At 35.4% G+C, this 23,435-nt stretch overlaps 1 protein-coding gene across 5 annotated transcripts in view; it reads right to left on the bottom strand.

Annotated features, from left to right (window-relative positions):
* The window catches only part of ATP11B (ATPase phospholipid transporting 11B (putative)), a 127,046-nt gene that overhangs the window by 92,943 nt on the left and 10,668 nt on the right, over positions 1-23,435 (bottom strand). For all 5 annotated transcript variants that reach the window (XR_009008104.1, XM_057545042.1, XM_057545041.1 and 2 more), the window contains exons 2-4: positions 8,155-8,271; positions 2,587-2,676; positions 827-907 (exon numbers count right to left, since the gene is read on the bottom strand). Coding sequence is in view for 4 of the 5 variants with exons in the window: in XM_057545042.1 (XP_057401025.1) it covers positions 827-907; positions 2,587-2,676; positions 8,155-8,271 (288 nt within the window). In the remaining variant the exon portion in view is untranslated. The remainder of the gene's footprint in view (positions 1-826; positions 908-2,586; positions 2,677-8,154; positions 8,272-23,435) is intronic.

Genomic DNA, 23,435 nt, shown 5'->3' with positions numbered 1-23,435 from the left:
CTCCCCTTACCCTTATCATGTAAGTAATAAATATACTACATCTCAGAATTATAAAATGTTTTCCAATTTTGTTTCCATGTCAATTTCTACCTTATCCCTAAATCTTATATAATGAATATTTATCATACTGACACAAGAAAATTCAAATTAACTCCCTTTCAGGAGGAAGGGCTCAGTTCTGTATAATTGAGCCTCTGGTCCAAGATCTTCTCAAAGATATTTTGAGAAGTGGTAGTATGTAAACATGACATTTCTAGGAATTTTTAAACTTCTTACTTGTCATGTTTATCCAATAATACTGTTTTTCTATACCTACATTTTAATATCAATTCAAGATCTGATTGAAGCTATTTCCCCTAGAGTACTACTTTACATAAAAATCGACCTCACCAGAGGAAGTTGTAAAAAGTAGGAAAGCACTATATAATTTTTATTCAGAAATGTTCATGCCAGAAGTACATGTTCCACTCCTTATAAACATATCCCCTTTGAACTGTATTTCCTTTAAATACGACCAAACTCTACAAAGATGATTATAATAATCTGTTTCATATATGAATTGGTTTGTACATATAAAATGCTTGTTTTTGGATGCTTCCTAGGTGTATCAAAGGAACGACATATTTTAACAATTGTAATCATCCCATCAGTCACCAGGTACCTGATAACGATGGCTTAACTCAGTTTAATTTTACCATAGGCAGAATCAAATAAATTTCTTCTTATGAAAATTATTTTCACAACAATAAATCTTACTTTGAAGTGGAAATATTAAGCAACTTCTGAATGACTTGGGAGAAAAAAAACAATACAAAGTATTTCATACCTGCTTTATGGCAGTTACTGTTATCACAAAGAATAATGGAAGTCCACTGGTAATTGGACTGGTAGGTGTATCAATCATAAGCTGCATTAAAAAACAGAGAAGGCAGAGTACATTTTATATTGTACACATCACACTATTAACATCTAGAATCTCATAATTATTGGGAAATCTGAAAACATTATACAAAACATGTATCATGGTCCAGATGAAAAAATAACATGAGAGAGAGACTACGCAGTGAGTGTAGTTTAGTTCACAGTTTCACAAGTTCACTTTGATGGCTTTTAGATGGGGTTAAGAATATCAAATGTATTGCATACCCACAAATACTGCTAGAGTGGACTCAGTCTCTGCTTTCGTAACACAGAGTACTTAAGGTCTTCCTCGGTATTTGCCTTGGAGAGGAGCTATAGCTGCTCAGAATCTCATTTCACATTTCTTTGCCCATCCTGAGAAATGCTGTAAAGTCTGTCAGTTTCTACCCTGGGATCCAGAATAACCTCACCACTTAAGGAGAGAGAACAAGAAATGGGACTAGGGAAAGGGTTTCTTTCTACAAGCGATATTGTTACACCTAGCGGAGCCAGAAGGGTACAACTTAGAAAATGCTGCTGCAATTATCTAAATCATACAACTGAGATTTCAATAAACTGCTGGAAAAGAAATATTTGCAGTAATTATATTTGGTTATTTAGAACATGGGTCTAACGATTTATTAATATTCCTTTACTCTGGGTAGGCCAATTAAATTTGTTCTACTCCAAAAAAAAAAAAAAAAAATTTGTTCTACTCCACACACAAGCTGAGTTCCTGATCTTAGCTAGTAATTTCACAAATGCATGTTACATGGGCATAGTAAGTATAAATTTCTCATTTTTCCAACTAAACCAAGCTGAAGTTCTTTTGATGAAAAAAAATCAGAAGTTCCTTTTCTGTTCATGAAGCAAAGCAATTAAAAAAAAAAGTTTCCTCAAGCTTTACAGTGACTACTTCACAAGTTTCTTTTCTTTTGAAAGCCCAGGTTCTATGGAGAGAAAAGTTCAGAGTTTATACAAAAATTCAATGCCACACTGGAGGAGACTGCCAAGGTATTATCAGAAAAGAATAACCTCTTTAAAAGAAAATGACAATTACTTATTTTAAATCTTGACTTATACTCAAGTTTCATAAGCTGTTCTCTTGATATTTTGACATTAGGAAAAAAAGCACAATGTGAAAATCAAGAAACTGTCAAACAGCTTATAATGAACATAGATTTAGGTTAAAAAATAGTCTCCTGGAGAAAAATCAATATTCATGGGGATTCTTAAAAATTATAATTAAAAAAATTTTTAAATAAAAGTAAAATTTAAATTAAAAAAAAAGAAAAGCCAAAGAAAGATTTACTTTGTACAAAGATGGTTCCATAGGCAGAAATGTGCCAAAAACATGTGCTGTATATTAAAAGCCAAAATATTTATGTCCGAGGCAGAACATCTGAAAGGATGATGTTATTTTCTTGGCTTTGATTATGATTATCAGCACCATAGCAATCAGTGATAAAACAAAATACAATTAATCTTAAAATTCATTGGCTATTTTTCAGACATCTTGATGCGGTTTAAATCATTGTATTCAGTGAATACAATGGGGAAGCTCTGCAAAAAAAAAAAATGGTCCCACAGTCAAATGATTTAGAATGAAATATAACTTTTCCCTGAAGATATATTTTTAGAACCCATGTCTATAAACTTAACAATTTATGAAGTGATAAAGCTTACCTGAACCAAAAATATAATAAGAAAATAAAAGTTTGCCACTCTTCTGAATTGTTCAAATAAATTTTTTGGAACAAAATTCCACACAGTATACTAAAAAAAAAAAAAGAAAAAAAAAAGAAAAAAAAGATCAATAAGTTAATATTTTAAAATAATATATACTATATACATATAATAACAAGAAAAGTAGTATCAGATTTACTAAGCCCTTAGACAAATTCATGTAACTCTCAATGCTACAAAAACTATCTGGTTTTTAGAGTTTCAGGGCTTTTATTCTAATTTTTTCTGTCTCTTACTATTTATTGGCAATTTTTGTATAATTTTTAAAAATGAGATAAACTGGAACCCATCAATTTTGCTATTAAATTCTTGGTTTTTTAGAAGTTGGAGATGGCAGATCTAAAATAATATTTTAATAATTGATTTTGGATTTTGGTTACACAAGACTGAACCTAATGCTGAAGATGAAGTAAGAGTTGATAGAAATGTTAACACTGGATTCAATTTATTTTAAATTTTATTAAATTTATATTATATTATATTTATTTATTTATTTTATATTTTATTTATTCAGAAACAGAGGAAATGGTATAAGTTATTCAGTTATTCCGTTAAGCATGGGATATGGAAAAATAACCTAGAATGTGAAAAAGATTAAAAATTACTTTAGGGCTTCCCTGGTGGCGCAGTGGTTGAGAATCTGCCTGCTAATGCAGGGGACACGGGTTCGAGCCCTGGTCTGGGAAGATCCCACATGCCGCGGAGCAACTGGGCCCGTGAGCCACAATTACTGAGCCTGCGCATCTGGAGCCTGTGCTCCGCAACAAGAGAGGCCGCGATAGTGAGAGGCCCGCGCGCCGTGATGAAGAGTGGCCCCCGCTTGCCACAACTAGAGAAAGCCCTCGCACAGAAACGAAGACCCAACACAGCCAAAAATAAATAAAATAAATAAATTAAAAAAAAAAAAATTACTTTAGATAAGTGATCACTGGTATAACCATCAAGAAAATCTCATAAAGGATATGAAAATCTGTCACAATGTCAATTTTTGAAGACAGTAGAGTATAATGGTTACAAACATAGATGGTAAAGGGTTAAACTGCTGTAGCCTAAATCCTAATCCAAGGTCATTTTAGTGACCTTGGACCTAATCTCTTTGTACCTCACTTTGTGCCTCTATAAAATGAGGACAATAATAACAATCATACTGTATAGGGTTGTTATAAAAATTAAATGAGCTAATATATTTATGAAGCACTTACAACAGACCCTGGCTCATATTAACTGCTGTGTGTCTGTTGTTACATTATTAATCAGTTTATAAGCCTATAATGCTATATTATGGGGGCAGGGTAATATCGTACAAATTTTACTTGTGCCACTCACTATTCACAACACAACTTTATGCATGAAACAGGGAAACACTTCACAGCACTGTTACTTTACTCTATGTCCATTCTCTCAGTAGAATGTAAGATCCCTAGAGACATTGTTTTATTTACTGCTCTATTGCAGTTACACTAGAGCACACAGAGATCAAAACTTTAGCAGAATAGATAAATAAATAAATATGGTTGGAAAAAGAATTTTTTTTCCAGATAATTCTCCTGATGTCAGGCAATAACCATTGGTCAATTCAACTACTGACCAATAACCATTGGTCAATTCAACTACTGACCAATAACCACTGGTCAATTCAACTATTGACCAATAACCATTGGTCAATTCAACCACTGACCAATTCAAGATTTTCTCTGGTGCAATGGAAGACGGTTCTAATTTCTGAATTTTGGTGTGTCAGAAATTTACTTCTTAATCAGTTTTTTCCTTTTCTTTTTTTTTGGCTGTGCTGTGCGGCTTGCAGGATTTTAGTTCCCTGATTTAGGATTGAACCCGTGTCCTCAGCAGTAAGAGAGGAATCCTAACCACTGGATCACCAGGGAATTCCCTTAATCAGTTTTTTGAGACCTCAAACATCCTTTCACATATGAACAATTTTATAAATACAGTTAGGGTCCCAGAAGAGCCCACAAAAGCCTATTTGACCCAAGGGTATATAAAGAATAGTACAATGCCAAACACCTTCCTTTCTTAGGTGAAATTATATTTTCAGTTCTAATCTGGGATACCTGCAACATATTTACCTGCGGTAGTGGTAGCACCAGTGGCTCTACAATCTGGGATTGGGAACTATGTTCAAGGCTCTAGAGAGAAGAGAGGTACAGACTTCCTGGAACCAGAAGAAGTCAGTGCTCAATGTGTGCATATGAGGTGATAATTCTGGGTCAAACCATCGCCAGTTGATCTTCACTGGGGTAAAAAGGCAGTTGTCCCTACAGGGGTCATAGTATTTCCATGCAACTTCCTCAGCACCAGATCAAATGTATAAAACTTTATAGGAATTAACTTGACGATGTTCTATGTTTTACATCAATCTATATAATAGTGACAATATATTTTACCTTTCAGAACGTCTGCATCTTTATTCCTGTCCTGCCCCTAGGTTCTTCAGAACCATTTTTTTTCCTTTTTTTTTTTTTGATTCCATATATATGTGTTAGCATACGGTATTTGTTTTTCTCTTTCTGACTTACTTCACTCTGTATGACAGACTCTAGGTCCATCCACCTCACTACAAATAACTCAATTTCGTTTCTTTTTATGGCTGAGTAATATTCCACTGTATATATGTGCCACATCTTCTTTATCCATTCATCTGTCAGTGGACACTTAGGTTGCTTCCATGTCCTGGCTAGTGTAAACAGAGCTGCAATGAACAGTGTGGTACATGACTCTTTTTGAATTATGGTTTTCTCAGGGGATATTGCAAGGAAATTTAAATTTAAGATAAGGAAGTTACTATAGCAAATTAAATTAAAGACATATCATGCATCTACAATGTGTAAGACACACTATAAGAGGAACAAAGAGAAGAAGTTTAATTTAAATAGAGGCGATTAAGAACAATGTATCAATAGCTATATTCAAAGATAAAGAAGGAATAGACAAAGAATTCAATGGGAAGGCAATTCAAGAAGTCAATGAGAAAGAAAAATTTAATGAAGGAGGTCACATTTGACACCGGCTTTAAGAGAGGAACACTCAGCAGACTGAAAATAGGGGGCAAACAGAGGGAGAACATTTCAGGAAGGAAAGACAGAATGAACAAAGGCAGCGAGGAGGGAAGTTGATCGTGGCTTTGTGGGATAGAAGATATACAGTCTGAAAGGAGTTTAGGGGAAAAATAGGGGAGTAGAAAGGCAGTAAAAAGGGAACAATGAGAAGCCAGCTTCATTTATGGTCAGGAAAAAAAAAGACACTGTCTATATAAATATCTACATTCTTGAAATTGTGGTCAAAAACATGAAATATACATTCTCTGCAAAAACATATAATCTACATTTAAAAAACTGCAGTTATCAATACAGAATCATAGCAAAGGCACAGTGGTAGGGAAGTTCAACATGAGTTCATGGAATAGCAGGTAATCTGGTTTGGAAGTTTAAAAAAGTGGTAGTGGAATAATAAGGAAGTAATAAGGGAGTAATGAGAAAGACAGTCTCCATGTGTGTGAAAAAAGGGCAATGTTTATTTAAATATCTACATTTTTGAAACTGTGGTCAAAAACATTAAACCTCATACCGCTGCATATAAAAAGTCATATAAAGATAGTTAATCTCAGAAGTTCTCCAGGACACTCAGCTTCCAGTATTTGCAGACTGTGAACTCCTAGCAGATAAGAATTATGAAAACTAGATTAAAACAAACTATTTAAAATCCTGGAACATGTCCAAAATATAGACAGAAACTGGAAGAGAGTTTAATTTCAAAAAAATTACAAATGGAAGGAGTATGAATGATAAACTATGGCTTCTTAGCCTAAAGATAATATCCAACTCTCACAGCTATAGCAGCCAAACAGTGGGGGAAAACTACCCCCTTATCAACAAAATATCACAGAGATTCAGAGTTCAGGGCTAGAAAAGTGGCTGCAAATTGATGGGAAAATACTGATCACGAAACCATGCAAGGAAAATGACCCAAATTCAGGACATAAACTATCCAAACCTAGGCTGACAGCTAAACTATGCACTAAAAAGGAAATGAACTAATGATACTGATATTTGCAACAACAAGGATGAATCTCAAGAGTACTGTGTTAAGTGAAAAGAAGTCAGACACAAAAGACTCCTACTGTATAACTGTATTTATATGACATTCTGGAAAACACAAAACTATAGTTAAAGAAAGCAGATCAGCTGCTAGTGCTAAAGGTGAGGAGGAGTGGGACTGGCTACTAACTTTTTGGAGTGACAAATATATTCTGTATCTTGATGACGGCGGTCACATGTTACACATTTGTCAAAACTTATCAAATTATACACTTAAAATTAGTGAATTTTATTGTATATAAATTATACCCAGTGTTTTAAAATTTTTTTTCAAGAAGGACTTTTATTTCTTGCATCACTTACTAAGAACTTTATCATTAATCTAAAGCTCCTCTATTACCCTAGATTCTGATATTTCCCCTTCCTGCCCTCTACTTTAGAACCACTGTCCAAAATGAGATGTCAGTAATGGGTGTGTTGCATATGTAAATAATGCAAAGGCTTGAAAAAAGGAACAGGGAAAAGGAACCATTGGCCTAAAACAACATCTTTAAGAAAAATGAGATCAGGATTAGAGAGAAAATATTAGTCGCCCTGGAAGAGAGGGAAGGAGCAATACAAAGATGCTTCTTAAGGTGGTCTATTAAGCAATAGCTATGCTCAGAGAGAACTTTACCCTCAGTTTCTGACTCACATCCTCTATAATTGCACTGTCCAATAAGGCAGCCACTAGTCACATGTGGCTATTGACAATTTAAAAAAATTAAATTAAAAATTAAGTTCCTCAGTTACATTACCACATTTCAAGGCCTAAACAGCCCTATGTGGCTAATGGCTATCATATTAGACAGCATGGAAAACATTTCCATCATGAGAGAAGAGTCTATCAGATAGTCTATTTTGAAATTGAAGATTATAGAATAATGCTAAGACATCTTAAAAATGCCATAGGAAAAAATGAAACAAGGAAAAATATGTAAAAGTGAAGTGGTTCCTTGGTACTATAAAATGTTTATAGAAGAATGATAAAACTGGAGGAAGTCAGGCTTTAAAGTCACACAGAACTGAGTTCAAACTCCAATCTCATCCCTGGGTAAATTATTTCCCTGCACTTCAGTTGAAAAAACTGATATAAAATCAGTATAACAACACTGTGTTAAAGCTATCTTAAAGTTGTTTTAAGAATTAAATAACATGAGAAGTACCTAATACAGTGTCTGGCACATGGTATAAATATTAGTTCCTTACTTTAATTGCAACTAAGGGTAATTTTTGGCATATTGGCTACCTGATATTAGCAACCAGAAACTTATTTTACAGTTCACAATTTTGGTTAAGATAAATCTACCAACCACCATTTCCTTGAATTTTTAAGGATATAAATACAAACAAATCACCTTTTAAAACAAAATAGTACATAACCCACAGTTTTAGTAATAAAAGTGTTACTTCTTACCTTAGATGAAATGATCCGGTTATCTATAAATTTCTGAGGTGTGTAAAGGCCATACTGAGGAAACCTGTTGGCTATGTAAATAGTTCTTGTGTCACTTTGATGTGGTGGGTCAAAACCCTAAGGCCAAGCAAAAGAAAAATAATGGTCAACAAGGTTAGCTGTTATGATTCTTTACTGCTCGTTCTATTTAACTGATCATATTACACATATTATTACTGGCCTTGAACTGCATATAGGCTCAATCTATTTAATTATCAGAAGAGTTAAGCCATATATTTTTTTCTTTCAAAGTAAACAGGTACATTTTCTTCAGATATAAACTAACTAGGTAATAACCTCTGGTAATGAAAAATAATCCATACTCTGTCAGAAATGCTACCACAAGGAGACCTACAGAAGCACTTGAAGACAAGGTTTCTTTCCTTCCCTTTCATTCCTGGGGTTCCTTGCTTTTCTCTTAGGATAGACTCCTAGCCAGTGATATGGAAGTCCTGTGTAGCTAAGGCCCAGTCAGCACCTACCATATCTAAGCACAAAGGCTTAACATTTTATTTTACACCCAGATCAACTCGGTTTCAAAGGGCTTTGTTCCCAGAGGACTTAAAATGTATTGGATAGCCCAGATTCATTCCATACAAGCATTTCTTTGCGCTAGTTACATTATCAATCTACTCCCTGCAATATGGATATATGCTATAATTCTGGCCTCAAATTTAGAAGACCCTCAATTAAGGTACATTTCAGAATGATCTCTAGTGGAAAAGTTTGCCCTGGCGACAAGAATACTGATACTTTATTCCTACAGCATTGTACTCTTTTCCAGAGTGGCAAGTGAATCTTTAAGACTCCTTTGATAGATATCGGCATCCCTGTAAAATTTCCACTAAGCACAGACACACACAAATAGTGGAAATTCCCATATTACCTAGAGGGATATTTTATTTAGCACATCAGAATATTAGGAGTGCTATATATGGGTTTCAACTCCTGTTATTCATGGTTTTAAACAATTTATTTTGTGATCTTAGAAACAGCTAGTACAGAACTGTGCAAATTAAATGTATTTGTATACTCCATTAAAAAAATGAAGTTTTATTTTGTTTGTTTATGCTACTTAAAGTGATGACCACATTTTGTGAATGTGAATGTGCCATTATGTATCTGATTTCAAAATCAGTTTAAGGATAAAATGTGGCACACATGTTTATTTTCCTCATAAATTTTCTTTTAAACATTTCACAATTGTGCCCTGTAATAACTCATGGGAGAAAGAGGGCAGGTTTCAAAATCAGAGTCAGAACTCACTGCTCTATCTGGAATATCATAATCATTTAAAAGATACATATCATTTATTCAGTCAATAACTCTTTACTGAGTTTAAGCACTATGTTAAGCCATGAAGGATTATGTGATTTGTTACATACTCGAGCATATCATAACATGCTCCAACTCAATTAACAAATCAATGAACAAATAGTTTGAATGCTACTGCTGTAGTCTATGGATGTGTTTTTCAAAGATGGTCCACAGAAGTTTGCCTGTAACGTTCATAAAATAACAAAAGGGACACACAGGTAACGGAAGCATTAGACTCCATGGAGCATATTTATTCTGTATCCACTCTGTAACCATGTTAACATAACACTAAGTCATACCCCATGCATGTAAACTTCTGAGATAAAGAAAAAAAAGTAAACTTGAGGGTTGGAAAGAATACATAAACCTTTAAGAAGATGTCAAGACAACTGAGACTGAGAACCACTGATATAAAATTTTATTTTATTTTTTGCTAAATCCCACCAAGATTATTACTATGTACATCTAAAGTTAAGAAACAAAAAACAGGGACTTCCCTGGTAGTCCAGAGGTAAAGAATCCGCCTTACAATCCAGGGGGACATGGGTTCGCTCCCTGGTCAGGGAACTAAGATCCCTCATGTCGCAGGGCAACTAAGCCCGTGTGCCACAACTACTGAGCTTGCGTGCCTCAACTAGAGAGCCCGTGTGCCGCAAACTACAGAGCCCACGCGCTCTGGAACCCACATGCCACAACTACAGAGACCACATACCTTGGAGCCTGTGTGCCACAACCAGAGAAGAAAAAACCCCGCACGGCACAACTAGAGAGAAGCCCGCGCTGCAACGAAGAGCCCACACGCCACAACGAAAGATCCAACGCAGCCAAAAATAAATAAAATAAATAATAAATCTCTAAAAAAAAAAAAAGAGACAAAAAAACAAAACAAATGCCCTCCCCCAAAATATATTGATGTTTACATTATAACCTCTCATTCATAACTAGAATTAATATATTATATATATAAATGCATGCACTTTACAGGAAGCAAATGCTCATCATTCTCCATCCCTCTCTCCTGGATGAAACAGTGATCACATACTAAAGTTTTGGAACTCCTGAGATTTCTACAATTATTTCAAGGAGATATTTTGAGATGTTCCAAGAATAAAATCAGTTTTAAATTAAATTGAATTTTAAATTCAGCATCGCCATATTCCAAGAAATCATAATTTAAAATAAGATGACAATACCAAAAGGAGAATAATGATAGTACGTTTTTCCTTATTCCCAAAGATGCTATAACATCCACTTAAGCATTTTGAGTTGTTTTTCCAGTGATTAATTAAAATGACCTTATCCAATCATGTTATAATCAATGGCATGCATATACATGTGGGTGTGTGTATTTTTTTACACACACAAAATAGTTAAATTTTATATTTGTGACTGCGGTATAAGTACAGCTAAGCGTCCCTCATGAAAATTAAAGCTATAACTTCAATTCATTACCATCAACTTCTCTGCCACACATTGAAGTAGCCATGAACTAAATAAAAAGAACAAAACTGTCCAAAAATGAGAAAAGTGACTTAGGACAGTTCTGTGAATCTCTGAAATTTTATGCAAATTTGCATATCTGTGCATTAAAATTTTTTTTTTTTTAATTTTGGCCATGCCATGCAGCTTGCGGGATCTCAGTTCCCTGACCAGGGACTGGACCTGGGTCACAGCAGTGAAAGCGCTGAATCCTAACCACTAGAGCACCAGGGAACTCCCATACATGCATTTTGCTGATGACAGAATAGTTTTCCTCAGATTTTGATGACATAAAGAAAGTTAGAACCATTCATCTAAGGTCTTGCTTTTATAATCAGTTCCCCACCTCAATATTCCATATTTTAAAAATGACACAGAGAATTGTTGTTTCAATAACACCTCTACTTTGTTTAACAGGAATCAAAACAAACAGATTTTATCAAAATTAATTGTAAAACTATACTATTAATGTGAAGTTCAAGTATAGTTTCATGTTATTTCTAACAAGCATTATCAGCAATTCTATGCTACTGTACAATCCGAACTCCCTAATCACTAGGCTACGGCTAAACATCAGGGTTCAGAAACCTCCGGTATGTATTACACTTTCAGCCCAGACTACCCATTCACACCCTGAACCCCTGGATGGCTTGCTCCTTTCTTCTATGATTTCATCTTGTCCTGGATAAAGGAACTGAGATAGATTAATGCTATCCTAGCCACCCTGGTTTTATTTTTATTTTTTAACATTTATTTATTTATTTATTTAGCTGTACCGGGTCTTAGCTGCAGCATGCAGGATCTTTAGTTCCGGCACGCGAACTCTTAGCTGCGTCATGTGGGATCTAGTTCCCTGACTGGAGATTGAACCTGGACCCCCTGCATTGGGAGCGCAGAGTCTTAGCCACTGGACCACCAGGAAAGTCCCCACCCTGATTTTATTTTAATGCCTGCTAAAAAGTACAGTTGACCCTTGAACAACTCGAGGGTTAGAGGAGTCAACCCTCCACACAGTCAAAAATCTGAGTATAACTTCAGAGTTGGCCCTCTGCATCCTCCGATACAGCCCTATAGTACTGTACTATTTACTATTGAAAAATCCACATACAAGGGGACCTGCACAGTTCAAACCCATTTTGTTCAAGGGTCAACTGTATAGGCTTTTGGAAGCACACAAATTTAAACTATTTAAAAATAACAACTCTCATTAACTCTAAAAAATATGAAATTAAAACCTCTTTTCTGTCTGGATTTATGAGCATATGTAAAAACCACAGGTACTTTTAAAAAAAGTGGATCAGGGCTTCCCTGGTGGCGCAGTGGTTGGGAGTCTGCCTGCCAATGCGGGGGACACGGGTTCCAGCCCTGGTCTGGGAGGATCTCACATGCCACGGAGCAACTAGGCCCATGCACGACAGCTGCTGGGCATGTGCTCTGGAGCCCACGAGCCACAACTACTGAAGCCCGCGTGCCTGGGCCCATGCTCTGCAGCAAGAGAAGTCACCGCAATGAGGGGACCGCGCGCCATGGCGGGGAATTGGCCACCGCTCACTGCAACTAGAGAAAGCCCAAGCGCAGCAACGAAGACCCAATGCAGCCAAAAATAAATAAAATAAATAATAATAAAAAAAAGTGTTTGTTTCAAAAACAAAAAACAGCCAAAAAAAAGCAAAAAAAAAAAAAAAAAGTGTTTGAGTATTTAAGGTGGAAAAAAAAATCCCACGATGGCATTCAAGGAAAGACCTGAAAACACATGGGACTGATTTGAAAAAGATTCCTTTTGTAACAGTAAATTGATGAAACCTAGGGAAACCAAACCAGAAAACAGCTTATAATTTTTAGATGTTGGTCTCTGGCACAAAGCAGTACTTAGAAATGACTCATAACATTTTATATTTTCATACCAAATATACCAGCCTCTGTACTATTCTTAAAATCCCAAAGATTTTATGAAAAATACAAGCATTACAAATAAGAACTAAGAAGAAACTAAAACTACAGTCCTATAATTAAATATTGTCACACTTCTTTAACATAACTAAGAAAACATTTTTAGAGTTCACAGTAATTAAAGTAAATTTGTACATTTAATCATTCCTATGTGTGATCTATTTCCTCCATAACAGAAAGAAAAAAGCTACAAACAAACCAAAAAACCATGAAAAACAACATAAAAAGAAGCTTCAAAATCAAAACTGCAATGGCACTGTTATTAAAATAAATGAACAGAAGCTTTATTTCGGTCACACACTTTCTATGACACAAAGTGATTTTTGTTGGCTACGTGTTCCAATGTACACAATACTTCTGGGGAAGAATGATTTAATGTATTTTACCAAATCTACAAACCTAATTGTGAATTACTGTTTCCTGGATATAGACTTTGAATAAAATACATCTATACGAAGGTATTATAAGGACAAGATAATTTTACACTGTTAAGAGACCAAAGCAAGGTGAGAGGGAATAACTTAAAATGTCCATGATCTAAACACAATTTAATTTTAACTTTCTGTATCATGTTACATAATTTTCATTTTAGGATTTAAGGTAGTTTGCCATCTATCGGACCAGTCTGGGCTTCCAAGAACTCTGGCTTACTGCAGAGGTGGGTTGGAACTGGCTTTCCAGTTACAGGGTTCAAAATTTAGAGTGATCTTTGACTCCAAACATCTTAAATCATCTGCAAATACTTTACTACAGGAAGTTCATCTCTTATAGGAAGCTCATCTCTTATATTACCTCCCAAACTTGATTTCCCACTCCAACATACACCTCTAGCAGCCCCTGTGGAAATAATATGGTGACCCCTCAAAAAAGTAAACACAGAATAACTGTATGATCCAACAATTCCACTTCTGTGTATAAACTCAAAAGAAATGAAAGCAGAGACTCGAACAGATATTTGTAAACCCATGTGCATGGCAGCATTATTCACAATAGCCAAAAGGTAGAAGCAACCCAAGTGTCCATTGACAGATGAATGGATAAACAAAATGTGGTGTGTACAATGGGATATTATTCAGCCTTAAAAAGGAAGGAGATTTTGACACGTGATATAACATGGATGAACACTCAAGACATTATGCTAAGTGAAATTAAGCCTGTGACAAAAGGACGAAATTTTTAATTTATTCCTCTTATATAAGGAGTAAGAGTTGACACATTCATACTTTGCCAGGCATTTATTCAAGGGGGTCTGGGGAGGGGAGAGGAACAGGGCATTAGTGTTTAATGGGTATAAAGTTTCAGTCTGGAAAGATGAAACAGTTCAGGAGACAGATGGTGGTGATTGATGGCTGCATAACAGTGTGACTGTACTTGATGCCACTGAACTGTATATTTAGAAATGGTTAAAATGGCAAATTTTATGTTAAGTATATCTTACTAGAATTTAAAATATGTCAATTTCACCCATTTGGGACTTTACCATGGATTTTCTGGATTACAAGAATCCTATGTGGCCATAATTCAACTGTGACAGTAAATGTCTCTTATTTGCTAGACCGGTGATTTGAAATCACAGAGACATTTATGATAAAAATAAATGTGTGAGGTAGTTTTAGTTTAGATCAAATTTAACATCATAGATTTCACTAAGGGAGAATTTAAGGTTTCTGTAACCAAGAACCCTAAGTTGATTTTTTTGGTTTACCTATCCAGTTGAACACCAGCTGGATAAGGAATGAAACTAGTAACTCTTCTACCTGTGGTATCCAGATTGGAGACAGATGAGTAAAATGGAATTTCTACTAAGGTTTCTCAAACATTTTTAAGCCTTCTCCCTCTCCACTCACAATCATAAACAACAACGGCAACAAAGATGGCTTCCTACGTCCTCCTCAGTATATCAGAAGCAATGGGGTTACAGTTCTGAGGCCAGAGACAAATATCCTTTACACAGAAAACATATCCCTTACAAAGTATCTTCAAAGTGTAATATTTTAAAATATATATCAATCACAAAGACACACCCACAAAATTCTAAACAGTAACAACATTAAAAAGTATATTGAGGGGCTTCCCTGGTGGCGCAGTGGTTGAGAATCTGCCTGCCAATGCAGGGGACATGGGTTCGAGCCCTGGTCTGGGAAGATCCCACATACCGCAGAGCAACTGGGCCCGTGAGCCACAATTGCTGAGCCTGCGCATCTGGAGCCTGTGCTCCGCAAAAAGAGAGGCCACGATAATGAGAGGCCAGCGCACCGCGATGAAGAGTGGCCCCCACTTGCCGCAACTAGAGAAAGCCCTCGCACAGAAATGAAGACCAACACAGACATAAATAAATAAATAATAAATAAATTAAAAAAAAAAAGTATATTGAAATCAACTATACTTCAATTAAAAATAAATAAAAATTTAAAAAATAAATAATAAATTGGTGAAAAGCATATTGAAAACAAAGAATAGAGATGCTGGTGAATCCTACTTATTTAGGCAAAAATTGACACAAAAGGTAGAAAGAAGTAGGGTGGAAGGAAGATACACAATTGTCCTGTTAATTTTATATACAGGAAACTTGTTTTCAGGAATGCCTGAACCAAGAAACTGGAACCAAATAAATAGCAGCAGCAGCAATAACAAAACCCAACAATCTTGTACCTACTACCAGTCTCACTTTCCACAATCTAGACATCCTACCTTTCATCCTGCCATAATTATAAACATTTTAAATGTTTCTCAAAATTGGTAACACTCTTGCTCTTATGCTGAATGAAAGTGTATGCTGTTCCTGTTACCAGATAGCTACAATGGAATACCAAGCATTAATATTTAGCAAATCAACCAAAATAACACTATCACTGAAATACTATTTCTGAATGACCATATAGTTTGCTTTACAGGCTTTTCTACTCACCTATGTTTTCTGATCAGTTGCTTAATTGTGTTTCCCTATTCTCATTGAGAGAAATTATATGTAATGGTTCTCAATTAGAGCTAAGAGATTACATGCCTCAAAGTTAAAACTCCTTTTGGTGAATGAGCCTAAGGGAAGGAAGGAAGACTTCTAGAAACCATTTTCAGAAATGAGGCTGGTACTGATTTTCACAATGATTTGAGGGGTGGGGGTGTCTAGTGGCATTTAGTAGGTGGGTGAATGGGTGGGGCAGAGATATTAGACATTCTTCAATGAACTGCAGAGTCCTGACAACAAGGAAATGTCCTGTGAACCAGACAACTTTCAAATGCCCTGTCTGATATTCACATTCGTAAAAATCTCTTTAGAAAAATATGAAGCTCCTCTTTAAAAACAAACACAAAATGCTTTGCATGGATTTGTGAATTTTTCAGCAATGCAACTACCATGTAAAATGAAGGAAGATAACATTTTGTCAGACCTTCCCAGAGTGTTCACTGTTTCAGAAAACTGCATCACCAATGGAAATGTCACTTGTATATGAGTCACCAATACACTACACTTTCAGCAGTCTGCACTAGTAGCCATGAAGTCACACTGATTACAGCATTTGATTATTCACTACCTTTAGTGTAGTTACGATTGAGTACTTACATACTGAAACAGATATTATTTAATACAAATGTATTTATTTTTCCTTCATACTAGTTTCCTTCATAACTAGGGTTATAATGTTGATTTTTTTTAAAAAATCAAGTTATATACGTAGCAGGTTACATATTTAAATTTTATTTCAAGATAAAAATGGAAAGAACATTTACGAAATATCTGTTAGAAATAGGGGGCACTGGGCCCAACAGGATTGAAAACTATGTACTTTTTTGTTGTGGTCATCCATGTACAATGCTTGGTGTCAGTCTATTTATCTCTTGTAAAAATAAAATACAGTGTGTGTGTGTGTGTGTGTGTGTGTGTGTGTGAAAATAAATAATTACTTTTAAAAACCCAAAAAAAAAAAAAAAAAAAAGAAAACTATGTATTTTATGGCCAAAATCTAACCAATATTACAAGTACTATCTTGGGTTTATAATAGAATCCCCTCAAGTTAGAAGCTGCTGCTTATACCATGAGCAGAATATCAGTATTCAAACCAGGAAACTACAGCAAATATTTCCAAGTACATATTTAAACAGGTTTAGGTGTTACGGAGAAAAATTTTAAACAATAACAACATAAAAATATATTGAAGTCAGAGAATAGAGACATTGAGTGAATCCTATTTAGCTAAGACAAGAACTAAAACAAAAGGTAGAAAAAGGTAAGGTGGAAGGAAGATACACAATTGTTTTACTAATTTTATATGCTGGGAACCTGAGAAACATGCTTAAGAAGAAAGTAAAACATGTCTATATAAGATTAAAAAAAAAAAAAGAACTTAGCAAATCCTAAACTATTGCTATGAAAATTTGAAAATTAAATTTTAAGCACGGAAATGATTATTCAGCAACACTGGGTCAAAATGACATAATTCTGAAAATGTATTTTTAAAAAAACACAAAAGAATATGTTAGCATATTTTCAGTTCTTTTGGCAAACAAATCATTTACCCTGTTTAATGACTATTAAAATTCTACTGCTGATCTGCAAATTCTTGCCTTTTGCTATTTTCTGGCATGTAATGAAAAAAATTTATTTTAATAACCAATCAAAGAGTATTTACTGAGTATTTAACTAGGTGCTTTTCAATGCACTAAGGACCACTGATGATAAAAAGGAATACGTGACTTAGTCCTTGCCCACTTGGAGCTGATGAAACCTTAGTGTTTTAGGCCCTACAATTTATTACTTAGATATCACCTAATTTCCTATTTCCTCTCACATATTTAAGATCAAACTAGAATTATTTTCTGGTTTGAATGTGGTATGTCCAGCATGGATATCTACTAAGCAACTTATATGTTTATGTAGAGTTTAGGAGAGAGGGTTGGACTTGAGATTGGAAGCCAGCAAGCATAATGATGGTGGTTAACGTCAAAGATATGTATGAGACTGCCTGTTAAGAGAGTACAGAGGAAGAAGAGAATAAGGGTAGGAGATGGAATTCTGAGGGCTATCATTTAAGATACATGTGGGAGAAAAGGAATAAGCAAAAAGGAAAAAAGATCATCAGAGCAAAAGAAAAACAAGAAGAATAGTATGGCAGAAACCTGGGAAGAAGTTGCAAAAAGGAATTATTTCATATGCTGCAAAGAAAGATAAGAACTGAAAAAAACACAACTGAATTTAACAATTCGTAAATCATCAGTGGCTTCTGACAACGCAGTTTGAGTACAGTTAAAAGGGTTACAGTGGTCACAAAGTACAGACCTGATCTCCCTGTGCTATGCGGTTGCTTCCCACTGGCTATCTATTTTACGTTTGGTAGTGTATATATGTCCATGCCACTCTCTCACTTTGTCACATCTTACCCTTCCCCCTCCCCATATCCTCAAGTCCATTCTCTAGCAGGTCTGTGTCTTTATTCCCGTCTTGCCACTAGGTTCTTCATGACCTTTTTTTTGTTTCCCTTAGATTCCATATATATGTGTTAGCATACTGTATTTGTTTTTCTCTTTCTGACTTACTTCACTCTGTATGACAGACTCTAACTCCATCCACCTCACTACAAATAACTAAATTTTGTTTCTTTTTATGGCTGAGATCTAGAGACTGTCATACAGAGTGAAGTAAGTCAGAAAGAGAAAAACAAATATCGTATATTAATGCATATATGTGGAACCTAGAAAAATGGTACAGATGAACCGGTTTGCAGGGCAGAAATTGAGACACAGATGTAGAGAACAAACGTATGGACACCAAGGGGGGAAAGCCGTGGGGGGGTGGTGGTGGTGGTGGTGGGATGAATCGGGAGATTGGGATTGATATGGATACACTGATGTGTATAAAATGGATGACTAATAAGAACCTGCTGTATAAAAAAATAAATAAAATTCAAAAATTAAAAAAAAAAGGGCTACAGTGGATTAATGACTGGGGATGGAGAGGAGGGTGGGGAAGTGGGGATAGCGGTTAACAACTGAAAAGCTGGATCAAGTGAAACATTTTTAGTAAAAGCGAATCATAAGCTTATTTTTATGTTTGAAATGAAGAATCTGGTAAAGAGGAAGAAAAAGTTATGGGAAGGAAAAATCACTGAAGGATCAAGGAAAAAGAAGAGAAAACAATCAAGAGCCAAGGTATAAAGCATTAACTGTGGAAATGGACAGGATCTCTAATTTGAAATGGAATTTAAAAATTTGAACATGAAAAATGAAGAAAGCTGAAATCATATACTACTACATTTTCTATTTTGGTAATTTTAAGAAATACCTTTATGATGAGTTGATACAGTCATCACCTGAGTAACTAAGTTCAGTTACTCAGTGTTTACAGACTTCATATCTTCCTATGGCTTTTTGTATACACTCACATCTAATGGAAACTCTGACTGCCGCCACATATCAGATCACCAATTCTTCCTTATAAGATTCAATTAACTCTAAACTTCACATTCATTTTTTTAAAAAATTACTAATAGATATTTCTTTTATAACAACAAAAAACATAATTAGGAAACTTGGAGACACTAATTATTAATGGTCATCACACTGATTTCTGATAACCAAAGGCAATGGTTCACAGAGTTTTGGATTTCACAGAACAGTAAAAAAAATTTTAACTGGAAAACTAACATAAATGTGCCAACTTCTAATTCTTTTCTAAGCAAGAATAATAACAAAAAAGAAAGTAAGGAAAACAACCTAAGACTTAGTTCTTCTCGAAAGTCTGAGAAACTATCACAGCCCAGTGGAGCCTAAGAACACATGAAGACTAAATGTAATGTGTTATCCCAGATGAGATTTTGAACCAGAAAAAGAATACTAGTGAAAACCACAATGAGATATTACCTCACACCCGTTAGAATGGCTATTATCAAAAAGACAAGAAATAACAAGTGTTGGTGAGGATGTAAACTGGTACAACCACTATGGAAAACAGTACTGAGGTTCCTCAAAAAATTAAAAATAGAACTACCATATGATCCAGCAATTCCACTTCTGGGTATTTATCGGAAGAAAATGAAAAACACTAATTTGAAAGATATATGCACTCCATGTTCACTGTGGCATTATTTACAATAGCCAAGGTATGGGAAAAAACTGAATGTCTATCAACAAATGAGTGGATAAAGAAAATGTGGTGTGTATATATATATATATATATATATATATATATATATATATATATATATATATAAAATAAAATATTATTCAGCCATCAAAAAGAATGAAATCTTGCCATCTGCTGCAGCATGGATGGGCTTTGAGGGCGTTATGCTAAGTGAAATAAGTCAGACAGAGAAAAGACAAATACTGTATGATCTCACTTATATGTGGAATCTAAAAAAACCCTCCAAGCTCATAGATACAGAAATAATGGAGAACAGACTGGTGGCTGCCAGAGGTGGGGTTGGGGAGTGGGTGAAATGGGTGAAGGGAGTCAAAAGGTACAAACTTCTAGTTATAAAATAAATAAGTTATAGGATGTAATGTACAGCCTGGTAATTATAGCTAATTATACTGTATTGTATATGTGAAAACTGCTAAGTGTAGATCTTAAAAAGTTCTCATCACAGGGAAACAAATTCTGTAACACTGGGTGGTGATGGATATTAACAAGACTTACTGTGGTGATCATTTTGCAATATATACAAATATGAAATAAAGTACAGGGTTTAATTAATAATAATGTAATAATATTGGTTTATTAGTGTAACAAATGTAGCACAGTAATATGTTAACAATAAGAGAAAGTGGGTGAGAAGAATGTATAGGAATTCTCTATTATTTCTGCAACCTTTCTGAAAATCTAAAACTATTTTAAAATAAAAAGTTTATTTTTTTAAAAGTTAAAAAGTCCTCAAAAACAAGGACATATATAAGTTTAAGCAAAGACACACACACACAGACATGTGTGTGTTACATTGACCTTGCTTTTCTCATTTTGCTGTAGACCACTGAAAACTTTATCTCCATCTACAGGAAACATCATTTATTAGGGAACTCATGGTCTAGGAGACTATATAAAGACTGATAAAAGCATCTCTGATTATTTAAGAATTTTGACTTTTGCTGTCTCATAATAAATTCCTAAGTTTCTTTTTTTTTTAATTCTGCAAATATACGATGGAAAAAAGGCTGATCAACACTCACAGGTAAGCACTGCATCAATTCCCTTTAATGTTGCATAGGAGTTGGACGCACAAAGTCTGAAGGTCTGCACATCTAAGTTAGAGGCCAGTTCCTCCACAGTATTTAAATTTCAATAGGAGGGACTTCACTGGAGGCGCAGTGGTTGAGAGTCTGCCTGCCAATGCAGGGGACAGGGGTTCGAGCCCTGGTCCGGGAAGATCCCACATGCCGCGGAGCAGCTAAGCCCGTGCGCCACAACTACTGAGCCTGAGCTCTAGAGTCCGCGAGCCACAACTACTGAGCCTGTGTGCCACAACTACTGAAGCCCGTGCTCCTAGAGCCTATGCTCCGCAATGAGAGGCCACCGCAATGAGAAGCCTGCGCACCTCAACGAAGAGTGTCCCCCGCTCGCTGCAACTAGAGAAAGCCTGTGTGCAGCAACAAAGACCCAACACAGCCAAAAATAAATAATAAATAAAATAAATTTTAAAAAACTTTCAATAGGAAAAGACAAGGTTAGAGAACTACTTCCCTGCCTTTCAGTAGTAAAAAAAAAAAAAAAAAAAAATCAAGCCCACCCTCACATCTTTGTTTTCTGAACTAATATATTAAAGAGCATAGTGGAGAAGTGAGGTAAGGAAGGATATCTATATTTGTTTTGTAGCTCATGAAATGCAGTAGTGAAGAAACAATTTCCTAGGTAAAATGTGATTAAGACTTGAACTGACTTATATACTACTCAAGCTTTATCTGTCAATTGCACTCATTGCAAAAGACTCTTCAAAGCAAAATCTTAAAAGACCAATATGTAACACAAGTATTTATTGAGGAACATGTGCTTGATACTATGCTAGGCACTGCACCAATCTAAGTAAAAATATTAGACCATTATGAATTATCAAGCCACTTACTATTTTGTTTGTTAAATTACCCTATAATTTAATTTTAAAAATCATTGTAAATACTGTGAGCACTGACTACTTACTAGGTAATACGCTTGGTACTGTGGAAATACCAAAATGAGAAGTAAGGGCCTGAATAAAGCTTCATTAAAAAAAAAAAAAAAAAAGGCCTTTTAATAAGCACAAAAAATGAAACAAATATCAAGTAAAATGAGTAAAATTTTGACTGAAATAGCAGTAAGTCATTAGATGACTCGCTTTTTTTCTATAGAAAATTATCAAGTACATTCTTCTGAATAAAGAGTTAAATAATATAATTTTTAAATATAAAAAAAAGTATGGCATAATTTCATTACAGATATAATAAAAGTTATTAATAAAAATGGACAACTAGGAACTTCCCTGGTGGCTCAGTGGTTGAGAATCTGCCCGCCAATGCAGGGGACATGGGTTTGAGCCCTGGTCCAAGAGCAGCTAAATCCGTGCACCACAACTACTGAGCCTGCGCTCTAAAGCCCGCGAGCCACAACTACTCAGACCGCACACCGCAACTACTGAAGCCTGTGTGCCCTAATGGCTGCGTGCCACAACTACTGAAGCCCGCACGCCTAGAGCCTGTGCTCCACAACGAGAGAAACCACCACAATGAGAAGCCCGTGCCCCACAACAAAGAGTACCCCCGGCTCGCTGCAACTAGAGAAAGCTCCTGCTTTAAATTAAAAACTTAAAAAAAAAAAAAATTAAAAAAAATTAAAAAAAAAAATTAAAGGGCTTCCCTGGTGGCGCAGTGGTTGAGAGTCTGCCTGCCAGTGCAGGGGACACGGGTTCGAGCCCTGGTCTGGGAGGATCCCACATGCCGCGGAGCGGCTGGGCCCGTGAGCCACAACTGCTGAGCCTGAGCGTCTGGAGCCTCTGCTCCGCAACAAGAGAGGCCGCGGTGGTGACAGGCCCGCGCGCCGCGATGAAGAGTGGCCCCCGCTCGCCGCAACTGGAGAAAGCCCTCACACAAAAACGAAGACCCAACACAGCCAAAAATAAACATAATAAATAAATAATAAATAAAAATTAAAAAAAAAAAATTAAAAAAAAAGACAACTATCTTAACTCTTCAGCATTTCCAATTTCTATTTCAACATCACAAACTTCTCAAACTCCAAAATAGTTTGTGGTTCCTAAAGTTTAAGATGAAAAAAGAAATTTAAAACTGAAAATCTTTCAAAAAATTTGCCATGCTGTTCAAAATCAATTTAAATGTATTGCATTTGATATTAGATAACATATTCAAGAGGAGATATATATTAAGGTACAAGCAAGGTCTAGCTTCTTCTGGTACCTAAAATATTATGTCAACTTGAAAATGGCCATAGCTGACTAACTACAGGAACTCTTGATCACTTCTCTCCTCTTCCTCTACAAACCTGTCACCCCCATCTCCAGAGTACACTGCTGCCTAAA

This window comes from Balaenoptera acutorostrata, chromosome 4, assembly GCF_949987535.1.
Source record: "Balaenoptera acutorostrata chromosome 4, mBalAcu1.1, whole genome shotgun sequence".
NCBI lineage: Eukaryota > Metazoa > Chordata > Mammalia > Artiodactyla > Balaenopteridae > Balaenoptera > Balaenoptera acutorostrata.
The sequence above is the reverse complement of the archived record's forward strand: the minus strand, read 5'-3'. Positions and strand labels throughout refer to the sequence as shown.